At 33.5% G+C, this 17,467-nt stretch overlaps 1 protein-coding gene across 5 annotated transcripts in view; it reads right to left on the bottom strand.

Annotated features, from left to right (window-relative positions):
- The window catches only part of Fas2 (fasciclin 2), a 90,633-nt gene extending 73,166 nt beyond the window's left edge, over positions 1 to 17,467 (bottom strand). For 3 of the 5 annotated variants that reach the window (XM_066388945.1, XM_066388946.1, XM_066388949.1), the window contains exon 1: positions 17,260 to 17,467. In XM_066388945.1, coding sequence (XP_066245042.1) covers positions 17,260 to 17,308 — 49 coding nt within the window. In that variant the 5' untranslated portion in view covers positions 17,309 to 17,467. Of the gene's footprint in view, positions 1 to 17,239 lie in introns of all 5 variants that reach the window. The other 2 variants (XM_066388948.1, XM_066388947.1) reach the window with 2 other exon arrangements.

The following is a 17,467-nucleotide window of genomic DNA, read 5'->3' as shown; positions in this document are numbered from 1 at the left end:
GTTTAATAGATTTAATCGAGCTGGGTTGTAAGTTACTACTGGTAGGATTATCGACTACCAAAGCCTTGGAAAAGTTGAGATAAGGGCTAAGTTTCTAGTAACTTATCTTTCAGACAAAATTGCCAGAATTTCGATCTATTAGTAAGCAATATCCGATCTCGCCACTCTCTATTTTGCTAATCTACATTATATAAATTGGTTGTGCATCTGCACTGTTGCTTATGACGGTTTGGTTTCTCCCTTTCTCAAATACATTGGTCAAAACAATTAACGTATATTTAAAAATTGAACTTTAAAAACATTCCATATCATTTAATAAACATTTCAAAATATTTTATGCAGTAAACAAAGATATTATTGCATAAAGGTATTCAAGTTTTTGTTATAAATTTATTTGTACGAGTGTAAGCCTATTTGTGCCCCGAAAGTATATACAACGTTTGTAAAATTATCGCAACACGTTTATAATTTTCATAAACCTGATATTTTTTTAAAATGTTGAAACATGTATAGTTTTATTTAAAAAAAAAGGCATTTAATGCATTATTTTCGATGTTCAAAGTTTTCACTCCTATCCACCTACCTCTACTAACTTTTTATTTTCAAATGGAAAGGTAGTCATTGTAGTATATCAAATGAAAAGTAATTCAATTAGCGATGCAACAGTATACTATTAACCTGAACTAAAATTGGATCTACAGTTTCCTGAAAAAATAAAATTATTAGATACAAAATACGGTAACTCACTATTACATGAAACAAAATCAAAATTCTTATAATAAATGCTAAAATTGGGCTCCAATAACAATTTGGCAATGACTTAGCAGTTCCTCAAACTCTTTTATGCAATTATTCACTGTTGCTTCTGTTACTCATTTTAGTTCTATTTGAATTCTAAGATGTAAATCATCGAAATTTTGCGGTCTATTTTTATAAACGGAATTTTTTAAGTGACTCCACAGAAAAAAAATCGAGGAGCGTAAGATCTGGAGATTATGGTGGCCATTCTATTGCGCGTCTTCTACCGATTCATCTCCTAGGAAAAATCTCATTAAAATACTCCCTTTCAGCCATAATATAGCGTGGTGGCGCACCACTTCGTTGGAATTAAATATTGTCCTGTTCTGCATTTGTTTCGGGAAAAATTGCGGCGGTTGGTGAAACTATTTCGCTTTGCAATAAGTGCAAGTATGATGCGTTGTTTAAATTCTCCTTTATGAAAAATGGATCGATGAACTGGTGGCCAATTATACCCATTCATACAATGAGGTTTTACGGATGTTGTAGATGCGGAATCTGCATTCAATAAGCATGGTCTGTAGACTAGCAAGAACCATTATGTCGATGAATGGGTCCATTTCAGAAAAACGTTGCTTCATCCGAAAATGAAATTCTAGAAAAGAACCTATTATGCTGAATGTCTTTTTCGTGCATCAATTCACAAAATTCCATCCTGCGATCAAAATATTCAGGCGTCAACTCTTGGGTAAGGCAAATTTTGTATGGATGAAACTTTTCTCGATTTAAAAGATTGCTTACTGATTTTGCAGATACATCAAATTCTTCAGCAAGTTCGCTAGTAGATTGTATGGGGTTTTATCGATAAATAAAAGAATGTCTAGTCCCTTATCTCCACCAGTTGCTGTTCGAGGTCTTCAACATTTTAGAATAGCTTTTACACTTCCAGTTTCTAGAAATATGTTGTTAATCGGACAAACTACACTTCTATTAATAGGCCAGTCAGGATATTTATCATTAAATATGAAACACACCTCTTCGTAAGTTCTTTTGCGACCTCCATACCTCAAAAAGATTAAAATTTCAATCTTTCGCATCACCAGCTCTTACACCACATTTTTATGAATTGTTTAGTGAAAATCGTCAAACACTTAATAAACTTAATTAATTATATGATTTTAGTAAAATATGGAATAACAACTAACAATAGATGAACTGTACCTACACTATCAATAATATTTTGAAAAGTGAAACACTGAGAGACGAGACTTCGTCCAAAATTCTGAAATTTGTTCATTCTCAGAAAGACACAGAGAAAAAAATTATTTACCACGAGATCGATTTTCTTTCTATGAGAACCGTATGAGTATGACATTCTCTACATGGGCAATAACAGATATGATTTTGGCTAGACCATTTGAGAGAAAGATGTAAATAATTATGGATTCTTATACAAGTTGGTTCGAAATCATTCCTATGTGTGACATCCAGAACAACTATCGGAGTCCTGCATGTTTTGTACTCCCCAAATTTCTACTTTCTGACAATGAACCACAGATTTCTTATCGAGAATTTGTGCGTTTTTATACTGAAAATGGTATTAACCATAACCAAGTTGCACTCTATTATTCGAAATGAAACGGATTGATCGTATGTATAATAGGTCTTTTAAGAAACCAATTAGCCAATCTAAGAAACTTCAGAATGTTATGCTTTCGAATCGAAACACACAAAGAAGTTTTACCAATAGAGCTCCCCGTCAGCTGAAGTCTTAATGAAACCACATATGATGAAAAATATGAAAGCTGAGCAGTATCCTTAAAAGCAAAATCATTATAGAACAGTTATATTGAAGTCTCATTTCCAGAGTAGACACGAATTAGTTGGAGTTAGTTGTAACAGACTGGACCAATGTAACACGTAATTTAGTTTGGTTTATTTCTTAATTTTCAATTAGATTAACAATAAACATAAAATGAAATTGCGTTAAAAACATCTGGATTAGTTTTTTCAGCTTTCTATTAAACCACTGTTCAACGGTCCGAGCCTTTAAGGTTATTGTTAATTCGTTACATGATTTTAACCTCATGTGCTGCGGTCTCTTTATGATAAAATTAATAAATGTTTCGAAACAGTTAATTTGAAAGAACAAATTCTGTATTGTGAAGTCTGCATTATTTGTCTGTGTTTAAGTTATTTTTTTGATTACATATAAACATTATCATCTCACAAATATACAAACCATACAGTCAGCACGCCATTCGATCTAAAAACACCTTTGCAGGACTGAATTGGTGAGATTTTTATAAATTACTTTCAGTATACGTTTTTGAATTTCAAAGATGTTTTTAGCCTTGTACGAATAGCTTGATCTTCAAAAAGTTATACAGCATCTAACTGTAGTTTCAAAATTTTCTGGGTATAAGTTTCGAAGCACTATATTATTCGATTAAGATTGTCACTAAAAATCTTGATTTGAAAAGACCAATTTAAAAACGTATCCATAAGAATCACTAGGAATTTAGTGCTGTCAGTGAGTGAAAGGTTATTTATCTTGATATGTGCACATTCAGGTGTAATTATCTTTGTCATTTTCATTTTAATAAACAGCTCAGAAAAATAGTCGAAACGGCAAATTTTTCATTCTTGGGTGAGCACATTTCTGAAACGCCTCATGATCAAAAAAGATTCTGAAAGTCCGTTTTCTTCTAGAATTATTTCGAAAAATAACTTCTTTCGCAATATCATAGGGGATAAATACATGTTTGGTGGTGATTTTTGTTTTTTCTACATTTAAAAAAAGTTACAGAGTGTTTCCAAACTGAGAACACTGATTTTTACTAACACATTTTAATAATAATTTCTACGTAATTCATATCTGAGGAAGAATTGAAAATGTGATGGTGAAAAACCATTTCAGACAATTTCTCTAAGAATTTTTAACTCTGCTAAACGAAATCGTGACGCAACTAATTTGCCTTAAAAACAATTATAATTTCAACGTCTTTCAAACCAGACAAAAGCTAAAAAAACTAAGGCATTACGGTGGCAGAGAAAATTTTTCAGATAGGGTTTCTAAGAATCTGTCATTTTGCTAAACAACCTAGAAAACTACGAATATAAAAGTTATCTTTATTTCCAAGAATATTTGAAAATGGTTTACATTTAGATAGTGATTGAGTGCTGTGCAGAGTTTTTAGACTGGATAGAAAGGAAAAATAAAACAAAATCGTAAAACGGCAAAGTTACGTTACATATGGTACTCTAGAGACTACATAGACGTTCGTAAAAGATTTTATTTAAAATTTTTAGAGTTTTTTTCACTGAAAGAACAATTTATTTGATATGGAAACACAGTCCACGTTAGAGAAAAATTCGATTATTTTAATCCATCGATATCTCAAATGCATTAGAGCAATCGGCAATGAAATCTCTTAGCTTTAAAATGTGATTTAAAGGTACTTAACTCCAATAGCCAATTTCTCCATATCCAGGTTAAATTCCCCGGAAATGCAGTAAAAATCCTCTAACTTGGCCATTATAAACGGAATAAAAGCTACAAGTTAACTCGGAAATCTGCAATCCGAGATTTTCGTCGTAAAGCAATTTACTCAGCTCTTTATTCTCGAATCAATAAATCGAATGCTAATACGGGGAAAATTTACGAGATAAATTTCAATGGCATTCAAACAAGTTTAAACTGGCAAACTTCCTCGCCTCTGATTTGGCTCTCATTAATCTAATAGAGAAATGTTAAAAGGACGATATAGAGCACGTTTCGCTGTCATTAATAAAACTTGAGTTTTATTAACACTGCAATTTTAGATTAGATGTTCTTGAGTAATTATGTGAACAATTATTGCAGTTAAAAGAAGGTCTGGATATCATCCAATCTGTCCACTGAGGAAATGAAAAATGAAAGAGCAAACTCTGCGTAATTAAAAATGGATCTCTCATTCGTATTCGTTTCCAATGTAGCAGAAAGAAACTTTCCAGAAACTTCAACTTATATTAATCCAACGGAGCTTATTCGGACGAGTAATGATTTTGCCCTTAGGGCTTATTAAGAAGGTTGAATTGGATCCGTAGGGCAGCTTAGATCGAATCAAAATTCGTATGATTTTCTCAAAATCTGTAGCAGAAAATTTAATAGATTTTCCTCACACTATTTATTATTGGTTATTGACCTTTTTCATCACTTTACCAGAGACTCAATCTCATCTAATCGTTCCATCACAAAATTAAGCGGTTTTATGGACGAACGAGTTTCGCAGTTTAGGAATAAAGGAACCCTCTAAGTGGAGGTCTAACAACTTTGATAGAGCATTTGGAAAGAGTTTAGTCCCCAAGATGGTGGCCAAGTGATTGATACTTAGTTACATTAAAACTTTGTCCAATTTGTTTCCAGGGAACAAAGTTACGAGGCGCTATAAAGTTCGGATCTCTAAGGGTTTATAGCCGAGTCGTTCATTATTTCCCAAAAAAAAATTCTTAGTTTTTGCCTACCTGATTCTTGCCCTGGAAATAAGGGCTGATAGATTGTTTCAATTATTGCCCTCAAATCTCGAAACCATGATAAGTTCCTTTGACCAATTACAAGCCTAATCCTGAAAGATTGAACATTCATTGCAAATCCAGACAAATTTTAAGCACTTTATCTTCCAGAAATTCTGGTCATTCGTTGATGTCGCCTGGCAAAGCTTCCCGGCCGAGGACCCCTAAGCTGGCCATCCACATTATATTGTTAGCTTCGGAGGTTGATACATTTGAATAATGTACCGAAATCCCACACAACAAAATAATGTATTGGCAACACTGCATTAGTTTTAATCGCAGATTCGCGTCACCGCCCGGCATCAGCCAATTACATCGCATATTTTGTGAAAATAGAAACGCGAGGCGTTGCCATTATTTCTCACATATTATCTTTATGAGTGCTCCCTCTTTTTCTACTACAGAAAGATTTCATTTTTCGGCAATAAATCAGTTAAACAATTCTCACATTTCAAATCCATTAAAAGCGTAATACGATTCTGTTTTAAGTAAAAACCGTAGATTCTTCCTGTTAACAGTTTTTAATACGCAAGAAACGATCAACATAATCAGTTCTGGTCATGTTGCAGTGCATCGTCACATGGAATTATTTACATATTACGAAACAATTGGGGCTATAGGAAGACGGAAACTATTATTGGGTTCATAAGGACGTAAGCTGCGTTATAAAGAAGGGATTGGGTTCCATAAGCCATCTGGTCTCTATAAGTGTCTCTGTTATCTTTCTAGAGTGGTTGCTTCCGTATTATTTTAAAAGAAGGCAAAGATTACACGAAGGGCTTCTGAATTATGTCAAAGAGCCTGTATGTGTTTTGGCACTATGAGTGAAGCAGCATTGACGGCTTTATTATTTAAGCGTATTTAGTGCAATAAGTTTAGCATTTTAATTGTAACTTTAAACTGAGGCAGTCTCCTTATATTCCTAATTCGTCTTCTGACCCTAAAATCTCTTTACTGTATTAACGAATAGGATTACTCTGCATGAAATCAAATAGGTGCCTCTAATGATCATAAATAGCCCGTTATTACAGATTTCAAATTAATCTAGCTGTAAACTGTTCCTCATGCGCCTCTGATAATAATTCCTGGATATAGATATATGGGTATACATGTACATACACATATACGAAGTATACATATAGATATAGTATATGTATGGCCTAAATAACATAATTTTAGAAATTTTCAATCGTCTAACCTAGATATTTTCAGAATAATTGCAAAAAAATTAATTAAAATTTTAACTTTCAATACCCTGTATATTCGAAACTATCAACTTTCGGATGAGGCATATTTTCTCCAATTGTCACCATTTGACGTGTAGTATCGCCAGTTTTCGATTATTCCATTGCTGGTGAGTACCCTGTATATTATATACAACCGGAAGTAACGTTGAAATATTTTGGGAGCTGATTCTAGAGATGAAAATAATAATAAAAGTTCTTATACATATATTCAAAACATCGCTTCTTAAAGGGGCTAGAACCCCTTAAAGGGGGAACTCTGAAGATGTTTTTTTCGCAATTTTTTCAAAACAGCTTGGGTTAAAAATGATGAAATTTGGTATACTGTAATAAATTGAAATGAGAAAACTTTTTTATGCTAATAATAGCAAATTTTAATCCAAGGCGTCACACATAGGAGGTGTCCTACATAAATGTTGCCCCAACTTTTTTGTTTGAGACATTTCTTAATTTTTGAACTTAAATTACTGAATTTCAAATATTTTTAAGTAAAAAAGGTCCTCTTATTTCATCTTGTTAGAATATACCGTTTTCTACAAAAATGAGGTTTTTATAAACCGATGCACGATTACATGGACGTCGAAATCTATGAAGCAAAAAATTAGAGGATGCATTGAGATGAACGGAGGCCATTTTCAACATTTGATATGACTAAGTGATAAATTCTTAATAATATTAGTCTTGTTATTACTGGTTAATGAAAAATATTTGTATTACAAGGACGCCTACTATGTTTAATAAGATGCATATCGATATCCATGTAATAGTGCATCGGTTTTTAAAAACTAACTTGTTTGGAAAACGGCCTGTCCTAACAAGATTAAATAAGAAGACCATTTTTATCTAAAAACACTTAAGATTTCATAACTTGATTTTAAAAACTAAACAATGTCACAAACAAAAAAGTGAAGGCAACATTTATGTAGGAGACTCCTTGTATGTAATTCCCCTGAATAAAATCTGCAATTATTAACACAAAAAAAGTTTTCTCATTCCAACTTGTTAAATCAAAGTCCTTCGTACGATTTCGTTGTAAGTGTTTTAACAAAAACCAAGTTTATGGGATCAAAGCTTTATTACGACTGACTAAAAAACAACAAAGGTGTTGGGTTAAAAGAAATATAAGCAGAGTATCAATTGTCATAATGCTGTCCCAGCAATCATATAAGGCTACCGCCAAACTTGCAGTTCATAAAGAAAATAAGATTACGGGTGGAACCTTATCGGTCGGCATCGGCACAAATTTCAAATATATTACTGATTATAATCCTAATACAACTTATTACAGTATACCGAGTTTCATAATTTTAGCATAAATCGTTTCGAAAATGTTACGAAAAAAACCATCTTCAAAGTTTCCTCTTCAATGGGTTCTAGACCCTTCAAAAAGCAATTTTTAGTGAATGTTGATAAGAACTTTTTCATTATTTTAATCTCTAGAATCATCTCTCAAAATTTCTCAATATTATTTCCGATCACCCTGTATAACGAAATATATCTCACACATACATATACATAAATCACATATGTACTCGTATATATGTACATATGTGCATATGTTTGTGGCTTAGATTGAAAATCTTCACTGCACTTCTAAGTTCTTTAATTAATTAATTCTTTTTCATTTACGAGTACAGAATTCCAAATTCATAATGGAACAATACGAGACATTTTGTAGAACTCTTACCTTTAAATTTGAAAAACGCGTGATAATTCAGTTCAAGGAATTCGCAATCCGAGAATTTTTGCCCTGGAAAACTACTCAGTTGTCTTAATTAGGATTTTATTGACTCATGTTTAACTACCAGGAGCTTTCATCAGATTTCTAGAGGTTGAAAATAAGTGTGAAAGCTTCTCAAACAAAGGAAGAATATGAAATTTTTATGACATTCTTCTAACAAGACCGATGGCAAATTGATTTTGAACTTAGTACTAACACACTACATCTGTAATGAATTTCATTGGCATATCGTTCATTACTCGAAGAATATAATTTTTTAAGTAAGGTGTAATGTCGCAAGTACATTTTAAAATATCTAGTAAAGCACGCCACTGTTTGCAGCTTAATTTTAGTAAAAATTTGTTCGTTCAAGAACAATTCGTATATGGTAAATTGCATTGGCAAAGTTCGGTGTTGTCGTGTGTTTTCAACAGTTCTCAATTTTTTAAATCTAGATTTATAAAATTGAATTTATGCTGTTTTTTCCTCTTGCACTCATAGTCTCATACGTTACTGCGCTAATGCTGGATGTCATAAATTCATAATTTTCGAATTCGCAAAGGGACATTGGAACTTTCAGTCTGTAAATGAATCAGAGACGTAAATTGTTTTCTAAGAGAATTATCAACTTTTCAAAATTAGTCTCATGATATTGAATTTATGCAGTTGTGTTCTTTCTAAGTCAGAGGAATTTTTAATTTCTTAAATGTAGACTTACGAGACTGAATTGACTCTCGATCGCTAAACAAATCAGTGGCATTACTCACTTCTATACCAAGTGATCCGTTTTTAAAAAATAAGGACTATTGAGTTTGTCCTTATCTTTCTTCTACCTTTAAGTCTTAATATCTTGACATCGCCGCCACTGTTTGTCGCTTGTCTCAACTAACAACTTTCCCCTTTAAACACAACCCTAAATCCTGCAGCTTCAGTGAATTTCTTTTCCATATCATACCCCATTCAAAACATACAAATTTTCCCATTTCCTCTTTATGACAAGCTCGCACAAGTAGAATTTGACCCACCTATTCCTGTAACTACTCACTCATTCCAGTAGACAAATTAGTATGTAAACTGGGATGAGATGAAGTCTGGATATCATAACGGCAATCTGGATGCAAGACAGATGCACCAGGCATTAGTCATCAAGATGGAGGAGTTTAATTAAAACCTGGAAGGGCCGGTCAGCTGCTGATAGATTGTATCTCTTGTCGAGCGGACAGTGACTCTTAATTTGTGATATGAACTGATGTGAGTTATGAATAAGGCACAGAAATAGTAAATTATTGAAGGCGAAGAGGAATTAAATACAAAGAAGTTTGTTTTAGTCCAAATCATTCATTTTCAAATGTGCCAACTCTACGCTTTCAAACTGTCTAGACATTGATCCAATATCGGTTAGAAGCCAAACTTTTATTTGGTCGTTTTCCGGACAATAAAATTCCTCGACGATATCGTATTACATGTTACTGGTACATTCAATATGCCCCCAAACTACATTCAATACCTACGTCTTATATTTTATGGAATTTGTGAGCTGTAAGCAATTTAGGAGAGCTCGAAATAAAAAAAAGTTGGTACTAAAGAAATGTGATATGGGCTTCGGTACAAAGAACCCACAGGAATTAATACGACATGACTGAATTACCAACTTTCTTTCTCTGGGTTAATTTCTACGATTTATCCTCAAATTTTTGCCACTTGCACATATGCCCTGAAGTGGGTAAAGACTTCAAAGAGAACCAGTATCAAAGCTCTATAGTACACACAAGTTTTAAAATTATTATGAACTCCTAACAAGCACACATAAATGTAGTGGCAGCTGCGCTGTTTGCCAGCGAAGTATGTTGGTTGAAATGGGACAAATAATGCACATATTGTGGTCGGAATGCTTTCATGGCTCTCTGCAAGTTGCCTAATCCGCTCTTTCATGTTTCTCGCAATTCTAATACTCTTTAATTATTTTTGGAAATTTGAGAGGGTTTTCATAGTACTCGACATTAACCTCAGGACTGGTCGAAACTCCGTAACGGGAGTAACACTTGTTTAAGGTAAATGGATAATATTTAACCTCTTATGGCAGAATGCGGATTCAACAGGAAACTTTGGTAGTTGCAAAACATAATAATGGACACTCCCGAGTTCCGCTATGGCTTTCCACATGGGAAAAACATTTTCCAGGGTTGATGAGTAAATGCTTTAACTCTAAAGCCGGATTTAATTTTATATTAGTTTATGAAAGAATAAATCTACCGTCCCTACATACTAAATTAAAGCTTTCTCCCTTGAGCTTGAAGGGATCGAAAAAACAACAAAGCCTGTCTTTCAATACGTATCAACGTAACTTGATACGAGCGAGACAGGCCAGGGTGTCTTAAGGGTGTTTTATTCCGCATCCCTTATATTACAGATCTTCTGAAACTTCATTTATCGATTGTCCTCTTTTGGTTTTTCTGTGAGAACTTGCAGACTAATTTTTCGACAGTTCTTCTTTTTGAACGTAAACTCGTGTCGGGAACAATGTTTGCTTTAATTGGACTTGAGGAAAGTTCTTGTTGGATTTAGAAGTTAGCGGGTAATAATTGTTTCCAGTAATTTAACAGGGTTAGCTCAGAACAGTCCTAGCGCCAAATTGAATTTAAAATGTTAATGCTTTCAAGGTGGTGTCAAAAACTTTATCCGACAAGATAATGAAATAGACAATCAAAGAAATGTATGCAAGAAGAGACTCGCAGGAATAGTTTTAGTGGGTATTTGGTATGAAAGTATTATTTTTGATTGGATTTGAAAACATTAAAATATACATATAGGAAATTCCGTCTGCCTAAATTGCGTTATTAACTCTTAGTTTTTGAGATAACGAGTCACTCTGATACCTGTTTTCGTGAATTTGGAAGTACCTAAAAAAGTGAGGAGAATTATGTTGTATTTTCAAAGATCCAGGACTTCAAATGAGTTATCAGGCATCAACATCCCATCTGAATAACCATACTTTATTTCATTTCACTTTACATTAGTTTTAGACCCGTAAAAATAAATTGACAGCAGCGACGGCGAATCCAAGATTCATGTTTGAAAATCTTTACAAAAAAGATCCGACAAGATATTACTTTAAAGGATGCCCTTATTCATAAATATAAAATTGTAAAACATATACGGGATGTTTTTTTAGCATGCGCCATAGGGATTTCAACGCAATGTATTTTGTCGTTTTTTGTTTTTTAAATTGAGCCGTAGTAATATTGCCTAACGGGTCATTAATTATGAAGGTAGTCCCAGTGGTGTTTTTCAGCTGACATTACCTGTTGAGCTGTGTGAGAAATTTTAATAAAAATTCCTTTGAGATGATAAATGTATTTTTCAAATACTTTGTCTTACGCCAACGAAATTCACCACAGTTTGAATAATGCATTTATTAAAAAAAAATGTACCAAACATAAAACAGTGGCGTACAACAATGAAATATCAGGTTACGACTGACACTTTGTAAAACAAATTGCACAAGGGAACACTTAGAAATTTATTACTTTTGAAAAGTTTATGCGACGCCAATGAAATTTACTAGCACAGTTCCTAGTATTATCTTAAGTTAAAAAAAAGTCCAATATTATTAAACTTCAAACAGTGGCGCGCGCCGTAACCAGATATTCCATAATGACCTGAAATATTAGCGTATTTAAAAATTCATAACTTTTCAATGTTATGTGACATATCAATTAAATTTATTAAAGATGTATCCTATGGTATAGTAGTTAACAAAAAATGGACATTTGGATCCAAATTTTACTTCCAGTTATTTTTGTGAGACAAATCTCCCATCAAACTTAGCATCCTTGCGTGATTTAACTGATACTTACATTTATCTCCAGCCTCTGGAAAGTTATGGCTTCGGTATTAAAGGTAAAAAAAGTCTTAATAAAAACGAAGGTACAGTTTTCCAGAGCCAAAAATCTCGCATTGCAGAGAACAAAAAGTATTTTCAGAAAAGAGTTATTAGGATTATAGACACTCAGAAGAATTTCTCCAGGATATCACGTGCCACTTTAGAGTAAATTCAGGATACGAGTAGCTTAAACTTCTCAAGAAGAAATGGATTTATGAAGCAATTTAAAGGTGCAAAAATAATGATTTCCAACGTAACCCAAACACATATCTAGCAATAATTTATTATCAGCGGCGCATTAGGAAGCAATTTACAGCCAGACTAATACGAAATCTGTAATAACTGGGCTATTTGTGGCCATTAGAGGTACCTATTCGATTTCACGCAAGGTAATCTCACTCATTAAAATAGGAAACGGAATTTAGAAACAAATGGTGAGTTCGGAATCCGAGATGATGCTAAATTGTGTAGGATTTTATTTTAAAAAATATCTGTATAAAAAAGTAACAGCGCCTTTTCAGAGGGTTTGAATGAGAAATGCAAAAAGGCAGTTGAGATGTACCTTTATCAAAGGAGGAGCGAAGCTCCTATTTAACTACTTGGATCTAAACGGGCCCGACAATCAGTGTACAAGAAATCCATATTCCATAATAAACCGCACCTAACTGAAATTTTTCAGTTTACGAAAGTTTCACCCTCCAATAAGATGAGCGTTCTTAATTCGGTTTATATATTCCCCAATAAAAAAGTCCGAATCCTGGCAACAGCCTGAATGTCAATCAGCTCTGCTCATCAGAGCAATACTTCCTTGCATACAAAACGCTCCAAACGGAAATTAAATCATCTTAATGAACATGAAGGGGTCGCAAACTGTCTTCGTGCTTCATGGCAATTAAGTTCTGGACTAATGGAATTCTCTACACTTGAGAATTGCATAAAAAAAAGTCTGGAAAGCTCGGGAAAATCAACATATTTTCTCATGCCCCAGCGAGTTAAAACTAATCCTAACTGACACAGTGTTTTTGCTTTACAGCTCTGAATTTTTTAGAGGTTCTCCAAATCTCTTAAATTTAATTCCACATATGTCTTCCTTATTACTGTGTAATGACGAACCTAAGACCCATCTCTTTGCTCATATTTTAACCATCAAGACGTTATGACTCAAGCAACTTGTCAATTACACTTCGGTGCCCCCAGCCTTTTAAAAGGGCACGTTTCGGCTGCATTACAAGTTTATTTCCTGGTATGTAAGTGCCACCTGTTTCAGTTAAATTTACATCGGGACTGAAATTACATGGGAAAATTAACCTTTAAAATGCTCGGTTTTCTATGTAATCGTGTTATATCGGCCTAGACTGTATGTGTATTTTTGATGAGCAGAGAGAGAGCTGGGTTTTTGCTACACTCTGGTTTAGTAATGCATTGAGGCTTACTTAAGAGATTGCATAAGAAATTAAGTTATAAATAATCTTAGGAATGTGAGACACATTCAACGAGCTTCCATCTTTCTGGATAAATTAAAAATACATAAATCTAAATACCATTCAATTGTTCTGGATAAAGAAAATTGTCCTGAATAGTCACTGGACAAATGACTGATAATTTCATAGATTCGTGGAAACAATTTGCAGTCTCAGATAACAGTTAACTTTAGCAGATGTTTGAAATTATAACTTTCATGTCAATGGATTATTATTTCATTTAATTCGCTCAAAGAATGCTCTCTTGCGACATAAAAAACTTCTTTCTAAACATCTTAAATGGGATTTAATTCTTCTTGAGTGAGCCATATTTCTGTCAATAAGTCGCTTTATGACCCTCTTATTGATTGGTTTATGCATGTGTTTATTGTTAGTTTTCACGTTATTAAAGTGTTGACTTATCGAATTATAATTGTTAGCTCAGAAGTTTAGCTAGCTGTTTAGCCGACTTTTTCCACTATTTGACCTTCGAAATCTCTGGAACTCATAAAGGAATGTGGCTCCAAAATTTACCCATTCAAAGAATTGTCTCGACGAACTTTATGATTATGAGCCCCCCTAACGAAGTTTTAATATCTCTTCATGTTGCCGAGATTTATACACCAGCAAATTATTAATTTGCTTGATGATTTTAAATGAGCATTTGAGAGAAGTGTTGTAAATTTAATTTTAATGGTGTCTAATTCTCATGTGAAGTTTCTAGGGTTCCTATGAGAAGAAATACTATCGTGAAAAGAAGCAGTTCAAAAAATTAATTCAAATTTTTCGGCAAATTCTCAGATACATTTACATATGCAAGTTTTTAACCAATTTTAGGATATTTTTAGGAAATTATAGGCACTTAAAACTTCTCAAAATATCTATTTCCAAATGGAAATTTGCCTATTATTAACTCAATTGTTAACCTTTACTAATTTTTTACCCTCGAGAAAAATAATTATGTATTTTCTCGATACGCTGTTGGAGTTCGTTAAATTCCCCCCAGATTTTTTTCTCTTCAAACCTGAATTAATTCTGATTTTTTTTTCTAAAAGGGCATTTCGCACTGATAGAAACTTTCACTTATCCTTTGAAATCTTGAAAATCTTTCCCTGGAAGGAGGTAATGTAGATTTCTCCAGGAATAGTTAATGATAGCGTGTTTCAATTTGGGAATAAATTTATATCCTCAGCAAATTTAATCATGAATAAATAACATACAAATCTTCTGAGATACATAGGAAAGTTTGAAAAACGAGAACAATTATCCTAATAATAATGTAATATAACGAGTGGATTGAAAATTGTCGATTAATTTTAGACAGAGCAATATGCAACTTTTGATTAAAGAGGCTTGAGAACGCATAGTCCAACAGTGATTTTTCTAAATTTAATGAAACCACATTGATCCAAAATTGTTTAGAATTTTCGATGCATGAATTATATTCAAAGGATAATTCCATGAACCAAATGCTGTGGAATTTTTGACTCGTACACCGACAGGAATTTTATGGCGACAAAATATTTGTCAGTGTTACTCAATAATTAAATACTTGAATTTTAGTTTCGAACAGGAAGTGAATGAAATTTTCATTGAAACTGAAAATTTGCAAAAGGCCTAATGTGACAGCGCGCGCAGGATTTTCATGGTAGAAAGTTCCTAAATTTGTAGTCTTAGATGCATATTCTTCAACTATTTTTAGTTGACCGTCAAATTTCCTCACGAAGAAAAACTTTCGCGAAGGATTGATTAACCATCAATCTTTCAAATATATCAAAGATGCTTATTTTGGAGTATTATAGAAAACGTGTATTATCGTTCAGGGAATTTTCGGTATTTCATGTGAAGTAATTTCCATATTCTCCATGGTTTTCCTTTCGAAAATTTACATCTTCCGAGTAAATATGCTAAACTAAGAGAGAGATTTCAATTTTCTTCCTCAAATAAGAAAATATTATAGAGATCCCTTTCTGTAATTCTTTGCAAACTTCCAAAAATTTTACTTTTCAAGAGGTAACATAGGAATTTTCATGGGATCTTCCCTGGTTAAGTTTCATCAAATTCATGCGTTCAAGATATAAGGATATCTATTATTTAATCTATTTTGCAATTTTGAAACGGTATTTTGAAGAAAACGTTGTTAACAGCTTAACCAAGATTGTTGGTCTTCATATATGAATTTTCCAGGGATAATACAGAATCCACTTAATCGAAAAAAATGGAATTTTTTACATTTACATGCGCGAAAAATGTAAAATTTTGGTTAGATTCCACATTCAAGTAATAGACCTGCAATTTCCCGAAATAAATGATTCGTTAACGAGACTGCCCACTCGGAACCGTGAAAGTTCTAGGTTTGTTAGACGATTCAAAACATCTTGGTGAAGACTGATGTAAACGGTTCGAGAAGCCATGAATCTCCTAATAGTTGAATCAGAAAATAAAATGAAAACGTAGATGAAAAAACTTAAAGCTTCATGTTCTGTGAACAGACCCAATAAGCTACATGGAATCGTTTTCTGATGGTCCTGAAAAACTAAACAGAAGGTCTAAGATTGGCTTAGATACTAGGAGGCAAGACACGTTTCTAGTAGATGGGACCAGATTGAAAAATGAGATCTCATTACATACAAATTGTCTTGGAATAGAATGTTGTTTGCCAAGAGCAGTGAATCCGCAAATTACTGATACTTTAGAATGTCAAAAGTTTTAAACTAATTTAGGGAACATAGTAAATAAGCTCTGATTGCGTTTTTACCTGCTCAGTGGTGCAACATACTTTTAGGAGGTAACTAGTGTGACTAATGTGCTTGCATTAACTATTGGCTCAACTTCTCTAAATGTCTTTTGGTGTGAAACATGAAAATAATTAATTTTAGAGGAATGGGAGTAACTGATCACTGATACCCAATAACAATGATTTAATTCCCAGTCATTAATAAGCTCTAAAGTTAGCATTGTATGTATGTACGAATGGTTTCCAATTTTATGATAATCCCCTCGGTTTTGAGCTGGCGTCATTAGTTCTCTCTTTCACAACAATATTGTGGTTGCTATTTCTCATTCATTTAGATCCCTTCTCATGCCTATAAAACATTTCTAAACGATTTTATTAGCTGATAATAACAATAATTCTTTGGTGTTGGCTTGCTCTTAATTACATTTCCGCAAACTGCCATAATTTTCAGTACTTCCTTCTTGAGCCCATTCGTGCAGGAATTTTCTGAGTAATAACTTCCTGCTAAATTGCTGGTACTACCATTTTAATTGGGAGGTTTATTGTGCAATTTTAAAGCGTGAAAAAAATAAAAATTTCCCATAAAACCGTTCGTTCGTCCCTAAAAATTTACGGAGATCCATTAATCCCGGGATACGCAGCGAATTCGCCAAATTCGCCGGGCATTTGAAGCCGTAAAACGATCTTGCGGATGCATTACTACATGCGTCCAGTACCCAGTGTCCAAAAAAAATCGTATTTTCCGGTTTTTTTTTTGTCGACACCTTTCACACGTAAAACTCCATTTATATTTTTTGATATTTAACGAACTATTTCGCGTGAACCTAATTCTACCGAGCAAAATAATAATCGAAAGTGGTTCTTCGGTGGGTTCCCAGGTAGGTTATGTTCACCATTGTTTACGTTCTATCGCGTTGACTCACCTGTAATGCCGGAAATCCACAGCAAAAGCCACACCAAAGCTGAACACATGACGATCACAGGAAAAACGGTTTCGGTCAAGATTTGCGGAAAACTCTCGCACTTTGAAAAGTTTGAAAGTTCACGAAAAGTCGCAGATAACCCGGTGGTTGTACGTACACGGCATTGCGCACCTAACGGGCCTTTAATCGCGACTACGTTTACAACAGA

Source organism: Euwallacea similis, chromosome 4 (assembly GCF_039881205.1).
Source record: "Euwallacea similis isolate ESF13 chromosome 4, ESF131.1, whole genome shotgun sequence".
Taxonomy (NCBI): domain Eukaryota; kingdom Metazoa; phylum Arthropoda; class Insecta; order Coleoptera; family Curculionidae; genus Euwallacea; species Euwallacea similis.
The sequence above is the reverse complement of the archived record's forward strand: the minus strand, read 5'-3'. Positions and strand labels throughout refer to the sequence as shown.